The following is a 22,150-nucleotide window of genomic DNA, read 5'->3' on the forward strand; positions in this document are numbered from 1 at the left end:
AGAAATAGAGAGAAATGTTACTGGTGAGCTGCTAAAGTGATGAGCTCACTAGATCCTGAGGATTGACCTTTGTACACCAAGCAGTTGCTATCAAAACAACGTGAAGTGTGCGGGTGTAATTATAATACGTGATTATGGTACTGTGCTGTAAAGCCTGTGGATCCAAGGCACGTGTGAATTTAACACTTGTGAATACAGCATTAATCCCTATAGGAATTAAGGACTTTACTGCAAATATTAGATGGTTATATGGTTTAAGGCAAGTATCTATTAGTAATATTCTATAAACAAAATTCCTGGCTAGATTTCAAGTACTGATAAGGCTATCATTGCTCCTTCAGGGATTAATTAAATCATTACACTGCAAGTAAATATTTAAGACAAGTGTACAAAACTAATGAGACTGGGTCAATGTATCAAGTAAATCTTTGATTAATAGATTACAGGAATGTTGTTCTTGGCTGAAAAATAAGCAAAGAAGATCTCAAAGTTGCTTTTTGCATATTGCAATACCTCTCACAGGACAAGGTATGCAAACCATGGGATATATCATAAATTAGTCTTCAAATTATTGCAGGCAGTCACTGCCAATAGTTTTCAAAATGCACACTTCATATGAACAATTCTGCAGACTAGATTAAAAATCACTTTGGAAGGGGGTTCGAGAATTTCAACCCATGCAATGTGGAGTGAAGGTTAATGAGGTTAAATCATTATTGCAGCTAGGCAATGCTCCTCGCCCCCATTAGCAAGTTCAACTCTTGACACTGAGAAGAAAAATATCTGCCACTTCCACCAAATCTTAGATCCAACCCATAAATCAAGGTGTTCATCATTGCAATTAAAAGATGTATCAAACAGCAATATTAGATGAAGTTACATTAACAAGTGAAAAGGGTGTGTTGCTTCAGCCCCTGAGGAATGCCCATCAACCAGCAATGCTTCAGCCACTGAGGAATGCCATCAACCAGCAATGCTGCAGCCACTGAGGAATGCCCATCAACCAGCAATGCTGCAGCCACTGAGGAATGCCCATCAACCAGCAATGCTGCAGCCACTGAGGAATGCCCATCAACCAGCAATGCTTCAGCCACTGAGGAATGCCATCAACCAGCAATGCTTCAGCCACTGAGGAACAATCAACCCACCATGATTTTGCCTCTGACAATCCAAAGGAAATCATTATTTACCGTACTGTTCACATGTCAATAATTAAAGTAGTGCATTACAGATGGTAATAGGTAGGGGTAATATCAAAACATACTATGAACTATGAATTGTAAAAACACAGAGCATAGCTCCACTGAGGCTATGCTCTGTGTTTGATTAAAATTGATTTGATTATCATGGGTAATCTAACCGTATTACCCATCTTATGTATGAGTATGGCACAGCCCAATATCATTTGTTAAATTTAACATATTCTGTATTTTGTTGCATCAGATAACCCCCATCGGAACCTGTTTGCACTTGCTTTTTTTTTGGGGGTACAAATACTGCTATACCGAATATACATTTTATTTATGTATTAGAACTAATCCAAATATTAATGTCAATGAAATCAAATATGGTAGGGTGTCCCCAGGTTATCAAGTTTGTGAATAAGCCTGGTAGTGGGAAGAGGAAAATGGGCGAGTCATTGAGGGGGGGAGGGGGAATGTAGTCAGATTTGGGTGGATAGTTTACCATCAGTTAGCCATTGTACCATTCTACTGTTGGGTAGGTGGCATCTTGGGAAGTAACAGGTCAGTTTGTTGCATCATGTTGTGTTGTGTAGAGGTTGTCTTATCTAGTGCTAACCTGCCTGGCTAATTGATTGGCCATGTCTGCCATAGGGTGGTTGGTGTGTTGATTCAGAGAACTGTAAGCTACATATCTGGGACTGTTATGCATTGCTGGCTTGCCCCCTCCATCATTTTTGCTCTCAACTGCAAACTTAAACATGTTCATCCTCACTCCTTTGGGCATGTCTTATATATAAATTAGGAACAGTAATGGTCCTAGGACAACCTTTTTTCTGACTTTTGGGAGATCTCCTGTCTTGGGTTTTATTAAAATTCTTGTGAAAATGTAACCTGCAGCCTCCTTAAGTAGCCAAGGTGATAACAGCTCAGACCCCTGCTACTTTCCTTGCATTTAGTTCCTGCAGGCAATTTGCTTTTGTTTTTCCTCATCTTTATTGACTACTATTTTGACCAACATTGCTCCTCATTACTGTATTTTTTACTACTTTGTTTTTTCTCCAGTTTTGTTTTGTGAACCACTTGGAACCTCTTGTAGAGTTCCACCTTTATCGTTGCCTTTGTGAGAAGACTTCCTTTGCCCAACTGACTAGTGCACTTGTTTCTGGCTCTCTCTAAATACCTCTCTATTCCCCTCCAAGCTCAGTTCTCTATTTTTGTAAATGACCTTTCTGGTCCTTTTCTTCCCTGCACTTCCTTCAAGAACTTGAAGGAAGGGTTCTATTGCATCTGCACACTTCTGGACTACTAATTTCATCATCTCCCATTGCACTTCTTTAAGGAAGGCCCTGACCCTCCTGTAGCATGCATGTCTGTAGTCTCTTACCTTATTTAACATTTCTTGTCTGACCCACTCCCCTTCAGAACCATTTTATACTCAAATATAATAACACGGTGGTCACTAGCTCCTAGAGTACTTCAGACTATGCCTTCTCGACATCTGCCACATTTTGGGTAAACCTGATCTAATGTTGCTGGTGGGTTTATTCCCTTTACTTTTGTTGGCCGTGATATGTTATCTCAAGAAGTGTTCATCTGCTGTGTCCACCAATTTTGCTCTCCATTTTTAATTGATACAGTGGGGGCCATCACTAACCAGTCAATTTCTCTACTAAAAATCCCCAAGTACTTGAATCTTAGCCCTTGCTTTTTTTGCCAAGGTGGTGGCCTTTTTCATTGCCTTCAGACAGATCTAGTTGTACAGTATTTATCATAGTTCTCCCTAAGCCTTTCAGGCATCTAACAACTGCCACTAACTTTGTCCCTTGCCTGCCTGCCTGCCTGCTTGGCCGACTGACCAACCGAGTTATCCAAAGGGTGGCAGGTGGTGACACAACCTAGTATCAGCCATACTACAGTATGGACTTGCTTGTGTATGTCAGCCTGTGATTCACCTGTTTAATATAAGAATCCATGGACAAGTTAGATGTAGGCTGTGTATATGAGAAATGGTGGGTAGCTAAGCCACGTCTTATTGCCAATGCTGTACTGTACCGCCTGTATTTATGAAGCATATATCATGTATATACCTCTGACGCTCCTTGTTCAATACACAGTAATCACAGTTAATGTGATGTATCAATGAGAAAATCCGTAGGAACCGTGATAAGGATTCAAACATATGCATGTGTGTGTGCTCCCAAGCATGCGCATAGTTCAGCGAGTTCAGTAGAACTCCAGGTTGCAATCCTTTTGACCATGTGGCCTGGTTGACTAGGACGTGTGCGTGGGAACACCCACTGCATAGGTTCAAATCCTCATCACAACTCCTACGGATTTTTTCATTGATACAGTACATCACGTTAGTGTGATTACTCTGTGTAATAATAATATCCATAGAGCCGTGATGAGGGCTCAAATCTATGCAGTGGATGTTCCCACACACACACCCTAGTCAACTAGGCCACAACATGGACATTCATCATGTTAGTTTGATTACTGTGTATTGAAAGAGGAGCGACAGCGGTAGAACATTCCTAGATGACAAACAGAGCACATGGGGGATTGTGCGAAACTCCCGGTCTGGCTGCAGTGGAAACTTCAGGAAACCCTTTTGAGCTCAATAAATTCCAGGTTGCAATCCTTTTACTATGTCATGGCCTAGTTGACTAGATCGTGTGCGTGGGAACACCCACCGTACAAGTTCAAGCCCTCATCACATCTACAGATTTTCTTATTGATACATCACATTAGTGTGATTACTCTGTAATAATAATAAAAATAATAATAATAATAATAATAATAATAATAATAAATAATAAATAACAACAGTACTTTAAACTGCTTTAAATTTTTCAAAACACTTTTCTTCAATTATATGGGGGCTTGGAATTGGACACGAGGATAGAGAATAGTTCACTGGAATAAGTTTTGTTGCAGTGAACTCTCACTAGACTGAGCCACTATAGAGACGAGTGAATATTTTAAGCACAGCTTGGTGCATTTTGCACTGCAATATGGCACCCAAGTCAGCTGTGGGAACATCCTAAGAGATCATACTCGCACTTAAATGAGGTAATCTCACTGATGAGATCAAAGGAAGGCAGTTATGACAAATAGGAGTTGGAAGAAGTAGTGGGAACATTCCAAGGCAAAACCTAATTTGAAAAGAGAAGGTAAAAACAGCCATGTTTAGGCTAAAATTAGGACCACTACAAAAGTGCATCAAATAACAATAGAAATATTAAGAGGTAATGGTCAGTTATAAACTGCAAATAGGTTGCATTAAAAGATGTGCTAATTTGTGTATTGGAGACATGGATGGCATATGGCAAAGTAGACCACAGGACTACTATGCCAAAGTATATGGCAAAGACACGTATGCTATATGTCAGTTGGGCACCTGACAGCCGAGTGGGACAGCGTTTCGGATTCATAGTCCTGAGGTTCCGGGTTCGATCCCCGGTGGAGGTGGAGACAAAAGGGCAAAATGTTTTTTTCACCCTGATGCCCGTTACCTAGCAGTAAATAGGCACCTGGGAGTTTGACAGCTGCTACGGGCTGCTTCCTGGGGGTGTGTAACAAAAAGGAGGCGGGCCGAGGACTGGGCCGTGAGGATGCTAAGCCCCAAATCATCGAGATAACCTCAAGGATCTCAAGAAGCCACAATTTAAGATTGAAGAAATAAAGTAGATCAAGAGAGAAAGAAGAAAGAAGGTTTAGGAAAAGGTAGAGGCAATAATGTGACATTCAGAGATTTAGAAAAGGTGAATGAAGTAAATCTGAATGGAAAGCTAAAAATTTATTTTGCCGAGTTATTAGTTTTAATGTCCACAAAATGAAATATTAAACAAAGTGAATGACAGGTTGAGAAAAAGTTTTAAGGTTAAGTGTTATGAGCAATACATGGTCATAAATACTGTACGTTTCAATTACAATAAATACTCTATAAATATATGCGCCAAGAAAAATTTAGAGTACATTGTGATCATTAAAACATTTTTAATGTTTGTACTATATTAATAAACAAATGTTGTGTTTGAAAATGAAAATGTTAATAAACAACTCAGATTTTGTAATTTCTCATTCCTTGTGGATATCTAAGCATTACTGAATCACATTTTTTTGTGATTATTCTAGCAAATAAATATTATGGATATATGGATGGACCCATCAGATTTATGAAAGTGTGGGAAAAGGGAAGCCAAGCCGAATCTGGATGATGAAACATTGTATTTGCTGACCAATCTTCTTATCTTTTTGTTATCAATACAGAATCATTAACTTGTTTCTTAAGGAGGTAACAGAGTTCAAGTGATGTAGTAGGTGTTGAAAGGAAAGTATGTTTTCTGCTTTAGGGTGAACGGAGATGAAGTTTTGGAAGAGGTCAGGGAATTTAAACATTTGGGAGCAGTACTGTGCAAATATTGTTTACCTTTGACTGCATGAACAGCCAGGCTATTGCTACTTCAACCCAGCTGATTGCCAAGTTCCCTCTTGAAGATCACTACCTTTCTTCCAGCAATATTTCTTAACTTTGCTGGTAGAAGGCTGGCGAGTCTTGGACCTCTGATGTTGACGTGTTCTTTAATTAGAACAATGGAAGGAAAATATGAAGAAAACCCCAATCCTGAACAACCTTTTAATTGCAGAAGTCGAAATTAACTTTGATTGTCTTCTGCATAAAGGTATCGTGTCAAGTCCCAAGTGCATAACAAAATAGAGACAAGAACTGCTGACAATTAAGCGAGAAAAAGAACAATAACCGAGCACAATCTTGTATAAATGAAAGTCTGAATTATTATTGTTTCTTCAATTTTTGTCAGTTGTTCATGTCCATCAACCAATGGAAGAAAAATTAAGGAAAGGAGCACATGAGAAAATTTTTGATTCCTAGGCAGTATTATAATGGGGGAAACACTACTGCAGATGTGAAGAAGGATGTACTCCAACAGTATACTCTCCTTCATACTCTCACTTCCACATAGAATGACTAGTGTCTAAAAATCACAATTTTGAAATAACCTACCCAATACCTGCACTGAGTATTTAAGAAGTGCTCATGCTAAAACTATACACGCAAGGACAAGCAAGAGAGAAGTGCATAGAAGATGTGGAATTGCGAATTGGGTCCGATGTAAATGAGGGGGCAGTATATTGGGAAAAATAAAAAACTACCGTAAGTGAATATTTGGAGGCAATGACAGATGATAGATTTTTGCATGGGAAATATGCAAGTGTGAAGTAGTGTGTGTTAAAGCAAGGGGTAAACAACTAACATCATGGAAAGATAAAAGTAGGCTAAATGAATATGGCCACCCCACTAGGAGTGTTCCTGGGATAACAAAGGATAACATATAGAAAGGTATTAAAATATTACATCACTCTAATGCTATAATAAATATTTTACTTTCATCCAAGGCCATGTTACTATTCCATGAAGAAATGGTTCCACCCAATGCTCAAGGTATTTTCATACCACATGCCAGTAGTAAGATTGCAGAGCATCGTCAGTTTATATTACGCCATTACAATGAGTGAGCATAATATCACTAACTAGGCCTCCATACAGCCTTGTATCAAGCCTTGTATCTTAACATTTAGCAGTTCAATGACTCATTTTAGAAACATCTGATAATTTCAGTAACTGAGCTATTGATGCTAAAAACCATCGTTCTATCTCAAAAATTCAGAAAATCACTTCCCTAATCATTCTAATTGCATCTTCATAATAACTCTTGAAATATATAACCACATTGTTGGTGGATCATATGGCACCATATTGGATATTGGGACCAACCAGAGACCACCACCTTGGCCGACCATTCCATCGATGGATGGCCAGGGTGGTGGTCGATCATCGATGAGATGGTTGGATACTAACTTTTAAACCTCCTCCTCTCTTTATACCCACATCCTCGTTCAGAATCTAACCTCTCCATCCCTCAACCTCCTCCATCCTCTCCAAACCCTTTGGACATCAAAGCAAAGCGAAATACATGATAAAGATACTCGATGCAAACTAAGAACCAACACTGCACACACTGCGGCATCTCGGGTTCAGTGTGCAAGGCAAACTTGCATTCTGCTAGACATACGTAGCATTAGGCGAGAGCACCCATAATCACGGATGTCGTGTGGCTTGAGAGGCCTTCAAAGCAGCGCTTCTGTATTGTCTCACAATGATTCCTTCCGATCTCCGTGCGATCACTTCGCCAGCCTACGACTGCACGTCGAGTCAGTTATCGATATGTCTGTGTGCATGGGAACAGAGCAACTTTCTTCCATGTCATGGGAAGGCTGAACAAAAACACTGATCGCCTCTCTCCATCAACGAGGAGACGACGGGCCACACAGCACCTCTGATGCATTTCCGATGGTTCCTATATAAAAGGGGCGACGCCGAGGAAAATAAGACTCACGTCCCTAAAAGAAAACAGCACTTCGAGCACTTTGGCCTGGTTTCGTATCCTGGCTGAGGAGCATTGACCAGGTGCCAATCCCTAACTATAGCCTCTGCTCACCCTCTAGTGAATAGGTACCTGGTTAAAAGATTCGGCAGGTTGTATTCTGGCGAAAAATTCAGGATTAACACTTTCGGCAGGAGGGGGAACGGAAAATGCGTTCATAGATAACTACGGATGTCCGGTGGGGGGACGCATGTTGTGTCCAAAATTAAAATATTTAAAAAAAAAAAAATTGTTTTCTTATGGGACTAGTTCTAAAATGAGTGCCTTTCGATTGCAAACAATTTGATACCAAAATGAACAACGTAGCATGCCCTTCCACCCGAGTGCTTGTGGGTCATATGTAAAAACTTGGATTGGCTTCAGTAGAGCCTCCAGACTTCCTGCGATTTCAGTAGAAATCCGGTTTTATGAGTTTAAAAGTCTGCGGTGGTCTAATGGTAGTAGAGTATGTGGCTTGGCAATGCTGTGGTTGTAGATTCACGCCCACCTATAGCCCTAGTGGATTTTCTCATTATCATTATTACTACTACTGTACTACTATTATTAGCAAACAATAATACTACAGTATACTGGAACAATGAAATTTAACATTATAAATATGTACCAACAAGGATAAATTATAAAGCCTTTAAATACCAAGTCAGGGCAAGTTATAAAAATGGACACGAGTGGGGCTTCAATCATGATAGTTTACAGAGACAATAAACAGTGTAAATAGAGTGGTAGATGGTTGGAACAAGTTAGGCAAAGTGGTGGTGGGAGGCCAAAACTATCAGTAATGTCAAAGTGTTATATGACAGTGTGCTGGGAAGATGGGACACCATGAGTATAGCTCTCATCCTGTAACTACACCTAGGTAATTACACTATACAATGACAAATATGATATCCACACACCAGCCTGGATAAGATTCCATTAAACAGTTCTCAAGATGTAGAATATTGTCTAAAATGGTTCCAGCACCAACTGCCTGGTAAAGGAAATACAGTACACCATAATGCTTGGATCCAGCCTAGGCAGCGGTATGGGTGTCAAGGTCCTGGTGCAATTATGCTTATTGTTGTGATATTGGTCAAGGTCATGCCGCCACCCCCATCCACCAAACCACCTTCCCACAAAGAATTAAATTGGTTCTAAAAATAGCAATTATAATGTGACACTATCCAATTACAATTATATATAACTGTGTTTAAAGTCAAAATGTAGAGGTACCCAAAATATTACACAGAAACCATACCCAAGGGTACACCTACCAGGAGTACCTTAATTCGAAAGGTTTTGAAACTCTTAAATATATCTGTACAGTTCATCACTGTTTACTTACTGCATAACTTAATACTTTCCATTGTCATTACTGTAGCCACACTGCCTCCTACATTACCCACCCTCCTTCGGTAAACGAGAAGTCAGACCTCGAGCAACACAACACTGGTATGAGCTGCTCTACCATACATTCAAAGTGACCACATTTGAATTCACGATTTAATATTGATCACTATACCATACCATAATTATGGTTGTTTAAACAGATGAATATATTTTAAACTAGTGACCAAGTCATTAATTTGGAGTGCTAGTGGCTCTCATATTGCAGAATTTAAAGGTAATCTATTCACTTGGTGAAAACCTTATTTAACATTGTGAAATTAATCCTATTACATAACTGAAATTAGAGCTTTTATCAACAGCTTCACTTGTTTTTAATTACCATCCACCTATGTCATAGTTCATATACAAAAGTCTAAGAATAGAAATTACTTTAACAAATCATTGAACAATACTTACTCATCGGGATACGGTGGACATGGAAACTCAACAGAATTGCAGGAATAAGCAGCCAATGTGACTGAAGCTATATGAGGTCCTAGATAAAGTAGAAATGTGTGGAGGCCTGTCCCAAGACCAACTGATGACAATATCCCTAGCCATATCCACCATGAACACCACCAAAACTCTTTAGCTATTCTCTGCAATAGCTGAAAATAGAAACATACATTAGTACCAGACCCTGTATACAAAACATGTAATCTTACATGAGCATGCACTTTAGAAGCAATCACTAACTTAAATGTAATACTGTATAAGCCATATCAAATACAGCCCTATTATACATGTTACAGACACGTGAAGTTCCTTGATAAACTACTTGGTAGTAATACACAAGATATATTACATATTAAACAAAATTCATCCTCATTTGTACTTAGGAATGCCAAGAGACTGCAAAATGATGAGGATGTTAAATTATGGCCATTAAGATAAGACTTTTCAAAGGAAGGGAGAGAGAAGCTGAAACTAAACCATGATGAAGCAAATTGTCTAAATGAGAGTAGGAACGAATAAGAAAAATTCTATTTCCTACAAGGCGATAGGGATCGGGAAGCCTGTGAAATGGTACTCTTTTATTTACATGGATGGCAAAATACTTAAACTGATCATGACTTTTGTGAGACCAACATTGGAATATGCAGCAGTTGTATGCTGCCCATATCTCAAGAAGCACATCAATAAACTGGAAAAAGACTCAAAGGCATGCTACAAAATGGCTTCTGGAACTGAAAAATGAGGGTTATGAGGAGAGGTTAGAGACATTAAATATGCCAAAGCTAGAAAATGGAAAAAAGAGGTTATATGATCACCTCTTGAAAATAATAAAAAGAATCGACCAAATTGGGGGGGAAAAAAAAATAATAATAATTCCTGAAACCAGCAACTTCAGGAACAAGAGGACACAGATTGAAACTAAGGAAACAAAAGGTGCCAAACAATATATTAGAAAGTTTCCTTTTGCAAACAGAGTTTTACAGTTGGAAAAAGTTAAATGAGAAAGTTGGAGGCTAAAACTGTCGGTATTTTCAAAGCATTATACGACAGAGAACTGGGAAGACTAGACTGGTTGTACATTATATGACAATGAATACTGGTTACAGGATGAGAAGTATAGCTCTCATCCTGTAACGACACTTAGGTAAGGTAATTACACACACACAGTCAGTATGAATACTTACCGGTTGGTGAGGGCCTGGTGTCTTGTAAGCTGCATAATAACCTCCTATAAGCATAGCTATTAATAACACAATCTTCTTATTGTTCCACAGTCTGAAAAGTAAATTTTACAATGTATATTGCAGCACCTCTTAAACTTGGTACTTCGCTGATCAAAGGGAAAGCACTGATGAAATGTACAATGACTGTGTAACAAAAGCTTTACCGATTTACTGTGAACACACGCAACACATCTTAGATGGACACTGCAACCCTCTCAACTATGGACAATCACAACTAAGTAGGCAAGTCTATATTGGACTAACTAATGTTTGCAAAGCTGCATATTTTTCAACAAAATCTGGATTCATTACATGACACTAACAATCATAATTGAGAGAAAAGGCTACTTGGCACAAGTAAACAAAATACTGTAAGCAAATTTATACTAAGTAGCAACTTGAGAAATATTAATAACAATATTAGTCAAGAAAAAAAAAAAAAGTCCAATAAACGAGTTGACACAGCCAGCCAAGCCCACTCACTTTATCATGTATTCCACAGACAGAATTCCACATTCCCTGAAGAAGTAATGAAGAGTTTTTATGGGTTGTCTCCATAGTACTATGTTTTCTCTCTCTTCCTTCTCTGCCAACTTCTCTTCTAAAGTCGGAGGTGAACTTATCATACTAGAGCCATTCGCCTGTTTACCTCCCTTTCTTACAAAGCGTTTTTGTGTGGAAGTTTCTCCCATGGTTACTACGTGATTGTTTTCAGGAAGATCTAGTCTTGTCTGGGGAGAAAAATAGCAGCAATTTAGTGGTTTAGAAAATTCTCCTAATAATAGACTAATTTAAACATGAATTTCTTTTTTTCAAATTTTTAATAGAATATTCTATACAGTAATTATAAAATGGTAGAAAACTAATTTATTACCACAATGTCTTTTACATTAAAGATGACATAATATTGAGGAATCTTTTTTTCAAATACAAAATTTCTGCACAATTCAGAAACCGACATAATATTACATAACTATTATATTAGATATCCGATCTGATGAAACTGATACCATAATATGTTAACCAATATAATAATATCATCAGTTAACACTCAATAATTAAACAAACTGAAACTAGTGAATAAGAAATGTTAGCATACCAGGTAGAACAAACAAGAAGGCATGCATGGTAGACACCCCCCCTAACACCACACATGAGCACACACGCAGGGGAAAAAAAAATTTAAAATTAAAATTCATCACAACCTGCAGTAGTCAAAGTCCCTTTACCATACCCCAAAATTATCAAGACGATGGACAAAATCATCAGGCAATTCATGGCGGGAATGGTTTAATTAAATTCTCCACCACCAGTTTAGATGATCAATACTAGGATTGGTTTCAATCACTGCCAACTCAGGTGAGCCATGTTAGGATTGGTTACATTCACTACCAGATCAGGTGAGCCATGCTGGGATTGGTTTCAATCACTGAAAGATCAAGTAAGCCATGCTAGGATTGGTTTAAATTGCCACCACATTAGACCATACAATGCAAGTTGACATCTTATTATTAAATAAAAAATAATAAGCATATTCACCCATCTTGTATACTTATCAGCTATACAGGTACAGGTACTGTACTTCTTTCCCAGTAAATGCGACAAATTTACTGGGCTTCATAAATTAGACAACTACTGTACTGTATAGTATACATACACAAAAAATGTTTACATAAACCTATACAGTACCAGCACAAATCATGTCTTCTAGACACATTTTAAGCTAAGGTTAAATATAAAATTCAGTAACAAGATGCAAGCTAAACAAATGTATTCTTCAGCCTATGGTTATAACCAATCATAATTTTAAACAGATAAAGAATATACATACCCCACCTAATTAAGAGCTCATAAGAAATGGGAAAAACAGACATTCAAATGATAAGACTTATACTGTAATTGGGTGATATAACATTTTTTGTAGAAATAATCTTAATCTGATTACAAAAAATGGTTCTGTACTGTATTCATTCTGATTGAAAATCCAAATTCCTGCAGGTGCATAGAAGTTTACAAATTCTGAAGTGTTTGACTATACATCTAGCCATCAAAACAGGAGTAACAAACATTAAGCAAGCTGAAACACAACGTTCCAAAGAATTCATCTCGCAAACACCCTCTTCCCCTCCCCCCCACACACACCCTTCCAAATTCACACCTAACACCAACTTCTACTTTAACAGTACCCTATTTGTTTTGAGCCTGTCTAATTCCCTAATGAAAATTTCAACCTTTGTTCTGGCAATATTTCTTATATTTGCATATAGCACCTCAGTTCTTCACTGGATTCTACACTTATCCTATCATTCACTCCAATGAATTATTATTGTGTAGGTACAGGTAGCATAGTCTGTGGCCAATATCAATTTTCATTCTTTCTTTCCACTCTTCAACCCCCCCCCCTCTTTCTTAGTCTTCTTGATGGTACATACAGTTTGCAACTCTTCACCCTATCTTTCCCCTTTGCAGCCTCTTGTCTTGTTTTATTACTATAACCCAAGGTTTCACCCTAATTTTACTTGCACTCAATGAAAGTTAACACTTTCGCGCTCTCGGCGCTCAAAAAAAAACAGTACCCCAGATGCTTTCGGCACTTCGCGCGCCTACGCGGTAAGACCGAAAAGTGTACACTCTTTTGACTGTCCTGACAATAATTGAAGGCGCACGTATTTAAATTTGGTATCACTGTGTTTGCAATGAAATTGTCTATAAGAGCATACCTATAAAATGCCGCCCAAGCATAAGGAGTATCAACACCAAATACAGCAACAAAATGTTTCCACTCTCTTAATGGTTGCGAAGCCTACAGTTGTCCTACATCGCTAATTTTGGTATCATTGGAATCGCAATAAAATTCTCTACACGGACATATGCATATGAATGTTTAATATAGGTAATTGCCCACCCGCAAGAGTGTGTGAAGTGGAGAGTAGTTAGCCGCGAGCGCACTGGCGAAAACACGGGGGAAATCATGCTTGGAAAGTTTTCTTTCAATAAAATTTTCTATAAGATGAACTGTATAACATTTGTACAAAGCATGTGTAAGAGAAGCGCCAAATATAGAAACACGTCGCTCAGTATGCGTTCGCGGCAGAAACGAACACATTGTTTTTGTTCGTTTGATGTTTGTCATGTTTATACTTGTTGAAACATTTTATAATTTGTATGACAGTGATCACAGTAAAATTCCCTACACAGACATATACATAACACATACAAATATTTCCCACGTGTTGGATATATCAACGGCTAAAGGGAACCCACTGCCACACGCTCGCCACACCCCCAAACATACTTTGTGTATTTTTTTTTTTACTCATAGAAGTTTATGTGATATAATATTCATTCTGGTACCAAAACATTCGCAAATAAATTCCCTACAAAACAAAAGTATCCCCATCCATTTCGGTTAAAAAATGGAATTTATAGAAATATTTTTTCGATGGACGAGAAAAGTAGGCTGTTATGCGGAATCGTAAGAGAAAACGGCGACGAGTTATCTCTAATCTAAAGCGCGAAAGTGTTAACTGCAAGGGCACATATAATTCATAGTCATAATTCCCCTTGCCTCTTAAGTAATTTCCAACCACTTGGGCTGGGCGGTAGAGCAACGGTTTCTTCATGTAGGTCAATGTTCAATCCCCGACCGTCCAAGTGGTTGGACATCATTCCTTCCTCTCATCCCCACCCCAAATCCTTTTCCTGATATCTTCCAAGAAATATACTGTATGTACAGTATAGTCATAATGGCTTGGCACTTCCAATAGTTCCCTTCCCTTCCAAATACAGTACACATTATGCAATCTCTCTCTCAAAAGTCTCTTCCAGAACATTCTCAGGGTTCAGGTATCACTAGTAATTTAAAGGTTTTACCACGTCTGATTGTAGTACATGTCCTTTGTATTCCTTCTACTTCAGGCATTGCTCCTACCTTACAAGGGAAGGGAAGGCAAGCACAGCCATACAAATGCCATAAGTAATTTGTAATGGGAACTAGGATCAAATAAAAAAAAAATTATTCAGTAGTCAACGAGTTTGGACCAGAGCCGAAAGGTGCCGGGTTCGATTCCAATAGCAAAACAAAATCATTTAGTTGATATTTCCTTTCACCTGATCTTTCAGTTTGCCTAACAGTAAATGGGTACTCTGGAGCTAGGCAACTACTGCAAGTTGTATCTTGGGAAAGTCAGTAGTTGGCCTAATGGAACTTCAGTAAGTTTCAACAGGTTTCCTATGCCCAATTATGGTAAACCAAAAGGCAAACCACATGAAATATATTAAAAAGTACAGTATCAGTAGTATACAGAAGTAAAAATAAAAAAATATATGCATAAAGTGATGATTGTTATTATGGCCTAGGTAGGTCTGTTCATCGTCCTTTGTCGATGGGGAACCATCGACAAAGAACTGAAGTCTTGATTCCGAATTATTTTGTAGCCTCCCATATCTGCTAGGAAACACAATTGAGCTATTCGAACCACATTGGCAACATTAGTATAAACCAACTCAAAACATACATCTTCCTTTGATGATTGCATTGCACTAGACGTTCGACACATAAGGATTAATACACACCAGTCATCACATTCAATATTGAATAATTTGACAATTTTTGTTGCAATTATATTGAAACCTCTATGGAACTGTAGATAGCCCAAAATATTCAAAACTGTTAGAATTTGAGGGTCCTTAACTTTCATTTAAATGCACAGCATTTAAGTCCTGGAGTTCATACCTAGTTAAACACAAGGCCAAGTTAGAGAAGATTCAGAGGTATGCCACCAGACTAGTCCCAGAACTAAGAGGTATGAGCTATGAGGAAAGGCTATGGGAGCTAAACCTCACATCCTTGGAAGACAAGAGTAAGGGAAGACATTATCACCACCTACAAAATTCTCGGGAATTGACAAGGTGGACGAAGACAAACTACAGTATTTAAAATGGGTGGAACACGTACAAGGGGACACAGGAGGATATTTAGTACTCAAATGAGCCAGAAACATTAGAAATGTGGTGGAGGCAGACTCCATATACAGTTTCCAATGTAGATTTGATAGAACCCAATAGGTTCCAGAATCTGTACACCAGTTGATTGACAGCTGAGAGGCAGAACCAGAGCCAAAGCTCAACCCCTGCAAGCACAACTAGGCAAGTACAACTAGGCGAGAACAGCACTGCAAAATTACGAGAAATTTCATTATTCTATTTAGCAAAGTCTTCATAATTAATATCTGCAAGAAAAATCATGACATGTCAAGAGATCAAACACATGAACACATCAAATGTCAATTCCATGCAACAGGTAATAAAAGGAATATGATCACAAAATATTTGTTCATACTTACAGAATACATGCCATTCAGTTGAGAATGAATAATGCTCTCTATGTAATCGAAGTCTATTACAACAGACATTTTTCCTGCTATAACATACTGAAACACTGAAGAAAAAGAAAGAACAATTGCTGTATAGCTGTGTTTTTTTTATTTATTTACACTATATATAGCAATATGTAATTATGACATTAGAAAATAAAATAACAGCACTAATACCATGTAATACTGCATTTACAGTACTGGATAAGTAAAAACTTGTAAAGAAACTAATTTTTGAATCTGAGTGCTGAAGTAATTAAGTCACTATTCAAGGGGGCTGCTATGATACACCAGTAACTCTGATCAGTGACCCCAACACTGACTGCTGAAGGTGTAAACATCGTAGATAATGTGGAGGAGCTAAAGATAACACACTGGGCCTCATTGATAAATGAACTATACTGTACTGTTATCTCAATTCACTTAAATGACACTTAAAACACTTATTATACAAGAAACACAGGACAAAGGTGGCTTCAAACATGCTGCCTTAGTTCCAACATCTCGCACTCAACCACCACACTCTGACCTACACAAAAACTGGGCCTGTACAGTACATGTCTATGCTATCAAGGATTATACAATATTGATGACAATTTTACATGTATATTACAATACTTTTTGGTCTTAAATTTTTTGTAGCCGCAGCTAATCAACGAAGGAATCCTCAGAGATAGGGCACGTTGATCCTTGGAATCAACGTGTAATTATCAACAGGAAACCCTGTATCAGACATACAGTATCTTACTTTGAAATAATACAAAAGAATTATGAAATGAGAGTACAGTACCCTGGCTTCTGTTCCCTCATTATCATTGACAATTGACAAAGTCTGTCAAGCTTATCAAGGCCTTCCTGGGCCAACCTTTCCTACGATGCTTCCAACAACATTTGCCTTGCTTCTAGGTATGTACTTATTTACTGCTAGGCAAAGAGTGGAATTAGGTGAAAGGAAAAGGGCCCATACACTTCCATTTGCCACAGGAATCGAACCAGAGACCTTTTGGTTCCGACTCCACAACCGCACACACCAAGCAAATATTAATGTTTGGTTACAAAACTGACCAAAAATATGTGACCTCACAAATATTAGGAGTTAACTGAATAGTAAGCCACTGTGCAGTGCAAACTCGGTGAGAATTTTACATGGTGCAACCAGGAAATTTTTCACAAAATGATGCCTCTCAAGTTGGAGCAGGATTTATATGTTTTACAAACTTTTGGATAACAGTATATTTTTGCATTAAGACACCTCCCAAATTAACTTTTCTTTTATTTTAAACTTTGTCATTGTATTCTGAGTCCCAAAGCACTTCCCATGAAAACATGGAAAGTAAGGTTTCCTCTCATCTACATGAATGGTGAATGTACGACTACTTTGTATAGTACAGTACTAGACAATAATTTATATTTCTGGCAAGAAACAAAAGTACTCAGTATTGACATACAGCCAAGTAATTATAATGAAGGGGGTGGAAAGAGGGTAACCTTGGAAGGTCTATGGATGTAACAATAGGCAAACAATTCATAACAATTCCTAATTTCTTTGACAATTCCTGTACTGTATTTGGATTATGCGGCATAATGAGTATCTTAAGTTCAAAAAAACATCACATTTCCCTTTTTCTTGTATGAATTTCATCATTCTTTCCACAGTTAACCCTTTACACCCTTACAAGCCAAAACAAAGCAAGTGAGCTTTAAATACACATGCATCATAAAAAAATTTAAGTTGATAAAAATATTTCAATTTTTTCTATTCCAAAAGGCTAAAACTATACTGTACAGTGCATTTTCTGAGAATAATTATATTTCATTAATAAAAAAGTGCAGCATGTAAGTACAGTTGTGCATCATGAGACAACCAATGTAATTTGAAAGGTGCCAATATATATATCCAGTACCATGGTGCAAACATTTACATAAAATTGTTCTCTCTTTTCTAACCAGAACTAACTTAAAAGTGATAACCCAAACTTAGCCAAACCCCTCCTTCACCAACCCACAAACTAAAAGGTGAGGAAGAGAAGTGAAAATAGGGGTGGGGCAAGTCATGATACTGCTCCAATCATTTTGGACTCGACTCGGACAATGAAGCTCTTGGAAATAATAAATCTTCCAATGACCCCCTTGAGGCTAACTGGGTCATTGAAAAGATAGATAAAAATAGATATATATTTTTTATCTTTTCTACTAGAAAAGATAAAAAATTATGCAGCCAAAACAGGTCACGACCTGTACCAAATGACTCCTCGTTCAACCTTGACAACAAGCAGACGGCTGGTCACCTGCTGCTCCATCTGGAGAGTGCCAGTAAATAGAATGCAATTACTGCATTGCCCTTTTGGGTCTTCTGCTGCTTGGCATTCCACTTCAACCTCCTATCTTTGAATGCCTGGTACCCTTATTGGCTGTCACAAGGAAGTTGATAGATTTTTTTGTTCCTGTTTTCTAATTGGTTCTTTGGGTGGAGAGCTGATGTTCGGAACTGACTTGGGCTAGAGGTGCCAGGAGTTGGTGCATCTTGATGGACTCGTGCCATGCTCTCTGGGTATGGTGAGCAAGGGGTGTGGTGTGCCCTCAGTGGTGTGGTGTGGTATTTAATACAGTATTAGTTTTTTTTTTTTGCGATTTAACCCTTTCGATGGCCCAACGGGCAACCCGCCTCGCACCTCAAAGTAGGCCAAGCGGTGCGCGTGAATTTGCCACCACCCACAAATGGTTATACTCTTTTTAGCTTTCTCACCTCAATTTTCATGCTACATTGTTCAATTTGGTATTAAACTGTTCGCAATAGAATGCTTTAAAGGAATATGTGCATGTAAGAACATGTATGTCTCACTTTCCTATACCATACTTTAGACCTGCCGTGCACTGCAAGGTAGGCTAAGAGCTCACCACCATGCAAAAATGTTTATACGTACTCTTCAGCTTTCTGACCTCAATTTTCGTGCTTTGTCTTTCAATTTGGTATCACATTGATAGAATGAATTTGTTAATTTTTATCAAACTTGCATATAAATTTATCAGATATTTACATATAAGAACAAAGTCTCTTTCCTATACTTTAGACCCACTGCAAAGGTAGCCCGAGTATTGCCTGAGAGCTCACCACTCCAATGTTTATTCTCTTTTCAGCTTTCTGCCCTAAATTTTAGTGCTATATCATTCAATTTGGTATCAAATTGTTCATAATAGCATGCTGCAAAGGGATATTTGCATATAAGAACATACAAGTCTCACGTTTCTATACTTTTGAGGAAAACTAACTTTTTCCTCATACGCGTTTCTTTCAATGTTTTCATTGTGGAATGGCTCTACTTTATCAGTATCTATCTGGAAGTCAATTTGCAGTGTTTATAAAGCCAGTAACAACAAATATCCATGATAAAATAACCAGAATGGGGAAACATTTCGACTCGAGGGAAGGCCGCGGCTATCTCGAGCGAGGTCACGAGAACAGCAAGCCTCCAGTGTGGGTGGGCACCCACATGGTAGGGTCAGGATGCCACATGAGGTATACAGAGAATGGGCAGAAACTGGCACACATTTTAAAACAAGTCCCATAGTATTCAAATAGAATTTCTATAATGTTTTTAAAATTATTTATGCCTATTTGCATCATCGGGCATACTTCGTATTTTGGTTTTATGCCGCAATATGCAGCATCTGGCAGCGAAAGTATTAACTGTTTGGCTTTGACTTTTGTTTGGCTAATCAACGTTACAGGATGCCTGACAATCATCTGGGGTCACTGGGTATCAACTGAGTTTTTCAGTTGGTTCTGGCATTCGCCTCTCAGGGTAATGTAAGGGTGTCGCCAAACATCTGCGATATAGTGTGTTTATCTGCCAAAAGGTGCAGCAGTTTTGTTTTCTGCCAACAGGCAACATATAGCCTCGGGGCTTAGTGTGTGTTCCCAGCACATGGAAAAAACTGGGTACCTAAGATCCTGTGTTGTCACTGGCCCTAATCCAATAACCTGTACAAAATCAGTACTGTGTTCCATGGCCCTGTATTAACAACTTATTAACAATTCTTACATTAGGTTAAAGGTTAATTGTTCAAACAATTCTTTAACTGCTCCTAAGAAATTTCTTCTGAACACTGGGTTGATCAACAGTGAACAAAATAACACTACTGATATGAGTTAGTGGCCTACTTCAGTAATTAAAAGCACTGATATTGGTCAACAAATAGCATCAAAGTTCAGTTCCAAATATAATTATAAATTACATAAATTTACAATAAAAACTCATTAAAGGAAAATATTTCAATTAAACTTTGTTTAATAATTGACCATATTTATAGTCATTATAATTATAATATTTTAATACTGTATTAATTTAAATTTAATATCTGGCCCCAATAATATTATTGGGTTCAGGAAGGTCAAGAACCTTCCCGACCCCAAATTACCTTGGGGAGTATTTTATAAGACCATTTTCAATGATACACCTAATTTACAGCATTATTTATCTGAAAAGACAACAAAATTACCATTTTAAAAAGACCCATAAAAATAGAGGGTGTGTTAAAGATGTAAGCATACTGAAATATACAGTGGTGCCATAATGCCTGCATCAAAATAATGCACAACCTAATTGACCTGTATCCAAAGAGCACAGAGTCACTTCCATATTCCAAAAAGTTCTGTGCATGGTGGTACAAGGGACCATGTACAAAAATCCAGCAAGAAAATCAGTAGCCATGAAGTGAATTTGAACCTATGCTCTGGGTACTCTTGAAGCAAACGCCTTAGATCACTACACCACGACATGGTCAAAAGCAATGCAACCTGGGATTCAAATGAATTCTGTAGGGTGCCTAAGGATTACACTGAAGCCTAAGCAGGGTTTCACACATTGCACTCTGGGTTGTAGTCTAAGAATTCTATCTCCTACACTTCTCTTCAAATTAACAAAGAAGTCACATTAACATGATGTATCAATGAGTATCAGCCATGAGGATGGCAGCCCAAGTTGCATTGATTTCACCATGTCGTGGTGTAGTGGTCCAAGGCGTGTTCTTCAAGAGTACCCAGAGCATAGGCTCAATTCCTCCTCATGGCTCCTACTGATCTTCTTATTGATATATCACGTTAATGTGATTGCTTTGTGCCGAAATATGCAGCACTTTCTCGGGATTCATCAAGAATTTGAATAATGAACACCAACCTAATCTAAAGTTATGGACATGGATAATACAGGATATGAACAAGCTGGATACAGGCCAATAATGGTGCTACAGGGTAATCTGTACAAAGGATAAAATACTACAGTACTGTACTTTCACACAATTCAGGTAAGTGTATAATACATTATACTTTATGCAAATATAGTAGTAAACCAGCCCCATGGCCCTGTACTAAATATACCCACAATCCTTCTGTTAAATAAGGGTTATCCTTGTTCACATTCCACAACATTAAAGATACCTTCAAACCTTTCCAGTCATACATAATGCCCAATGTTCATAACAGGAAAATTTTTACCCTTCACCAAACTCTTGGCTGGCATGGAGTCACAAAAAAACTTCACATTTTAACCACACAAAGCCCCGAAAAAAAAACAATAGGCAGCCAAAATGATTAAAAACTGTTCATTAACTAGCATGACAAGTTGAAAAACCCCTAAGCACAAAGCTACTGTGGCAAGAGGCATAAGGTGAATAGCATCAATACAAATTCGTATGAAAATACACCCCTCCAAAAAAAATGTGCGAGGTTACGAGAAGTACATTGAGGCAATTAAGGCATGCATAGGACAATTAGTGTACCTACTACCACTCAAGCGTGTAACCAATGCCTACCCCCACCACCGCGTCTGGCTTAGAGGGAGAGGAGCACTTCCCCTGCCCAGGCTTACTGCGGCTCTTACGGTTCTTGCTTCTCCCCATGTTTCATCTGCGAGCCCCTTACACCTCTCTCTCTCCTCCTCCACACCCAACACACCGCCTTACGTAGTCAAAAATGAGTTCCCGGGCCCATTTACACCGTAAACGCGTGCAGCCATAGACTTTCGCCGAATCAGCTGTCGAGGTGTACAAATATGACGTCACGAGTGGCGTGAGCGCTG

General features: G+C 38.3%; 1 protein-coding gene across 16 annotated transcripts in view; it reads right to left on the reverse strand.

Moving 5' to 3' along the window:
- LOC123757597 (vacuole membrane protein 1) overlaps positions 1–22,150 on the reverse strand; it is a 36,958-nt gene extending 14,808 nt beyond the window's left edge. Inside the window, exons 1-6 of one of the 16 annotated variants that reach the window (XM_069327189.1) lie at positions 22,035–22,150; positions 16,044–16,138; positions 11,798–11,839; positions 11,182–11,429; positions 10,660–10,750; positions 9,437–9,627 (exon numbers count right to left, since the gene is read on the reverse strand). In XM_069327189.1, coding sequence (XP_069183290.1) covers positions 9,437–9,627; positions 10,660–10,750; positions 11,182–11,429; positions 11,798–11,839; positions 16,044–16,112 — 641 coding nt within the window. In that variant the 5' untranslated portion in view covers positions 16,113–16,138; positions 22,035–22,150. Of the gene's footprint in view, positions 1–9,436; positions 9,628–10,659; positions 10,751–11,181; positions 11,430–11,797; positions 11,840–16,043; positions 16,139–16,250; positions 16,810–21,855 lie in introns of those variants that run through there. The other 15 variants (XM_069327183.1, XM_069327184.1, XM_069327186.1 and 12 more) reach the window with 15 other exon arrangements.

Source organism: Procambarus clarkii, chromosome 19, assembly GCF_040958095.1.
Source record: "Procambarus clarkii isolate CNS0578487 chromosome 19, FALCON_Pclarkii_2.0, whole genome shotgun sequence".
NCBI lineage: Eukaryota > Metazoa > Arthropoda > Malacostraca > Decapoda > Cambaridae > Procambarus > Procambarus clarkii.